Source organism: Buceros rhinoceros, unplaced genomic scaffold (assembly GCF_000710305.1).
Source record: "Buceros rhinoceros silvestris isolate BGI_N320 unplaced genomic scaffold, ASM71030v1 scaffold41622, whole genome shotgun sequence".
In the NCBI taxonomy this organism is placed as follows: Eukaryota; Metazoa; Chordata; class Aves; order Bucerotiformes; family Bucerotidae; genus Buceros; species Buceros rhinoceros.
In genome coordinates this window covers 2,200-2,528 of record NW_010399024.1, presented here as the reverse complement: position 1 = coordinate 2,528, position 329 = coordinate 2,200, and the positions used below count along the sequence as shown (strand labels likewise).

Below are 329 nucleotides of genomic sequence, written 5' to 3'. Positions count from 1 at the left end.
CACCATGGGTTCGTTTATTGTCCCTCCTGTGCCTCAGGGTGGCAGATTTGGGGTCAAACCAGCAGAAATTGGTCAGGGGTAGGATGGGTGCGAGGGGGCGCTCAGCGGAGCCAGGGCTCAGCCCTCCAGGTAGGACTACGGCGGAGTCGGGGGGTTCGGCCCCGGGTTCTCCCCACCCTGAGCAGCACGGGGACACAGAGCAGCAGCTACCAGGGAGCTGGGGTCACACCGACATTCCGCCCCGGCCACCCTAGAAGAGACTCACTCTCTTGCCGCAGAGCAGCTGGGGCTCGTGGATGGCCTGCCACATCACCACCACCCCCTAGGGC

General features: G+C 65.0%; 1 protein-coding gene across 1 annotated transcript in view; it reads right to left on the bottom strand.

Moving 5' to 3' along the window:
• Positions 1 to 265: 265 nt before the first annotated feature.
• The window catches only part of LOC104489191 (UDP-GlcNAc:betaGal beta-1,3-N-acetylglucosaminyltransferase 3-like), a gene marked incomplete at both ends in the record, with an annotated part of 1,588 nt that continues 1,524 nt past the window's right edge, over positions 266 to 329 (bottom strand). Inside the window, one exon of the mRNA XM_010131323.1 lies at positions 266 to 322. Within this exon, the coding sequence (XP_010129625.1) occupies positions 266 to 322 (57 nt within the window). The remainder of the gene's footprint in view (positions 323 to 329) is intronic.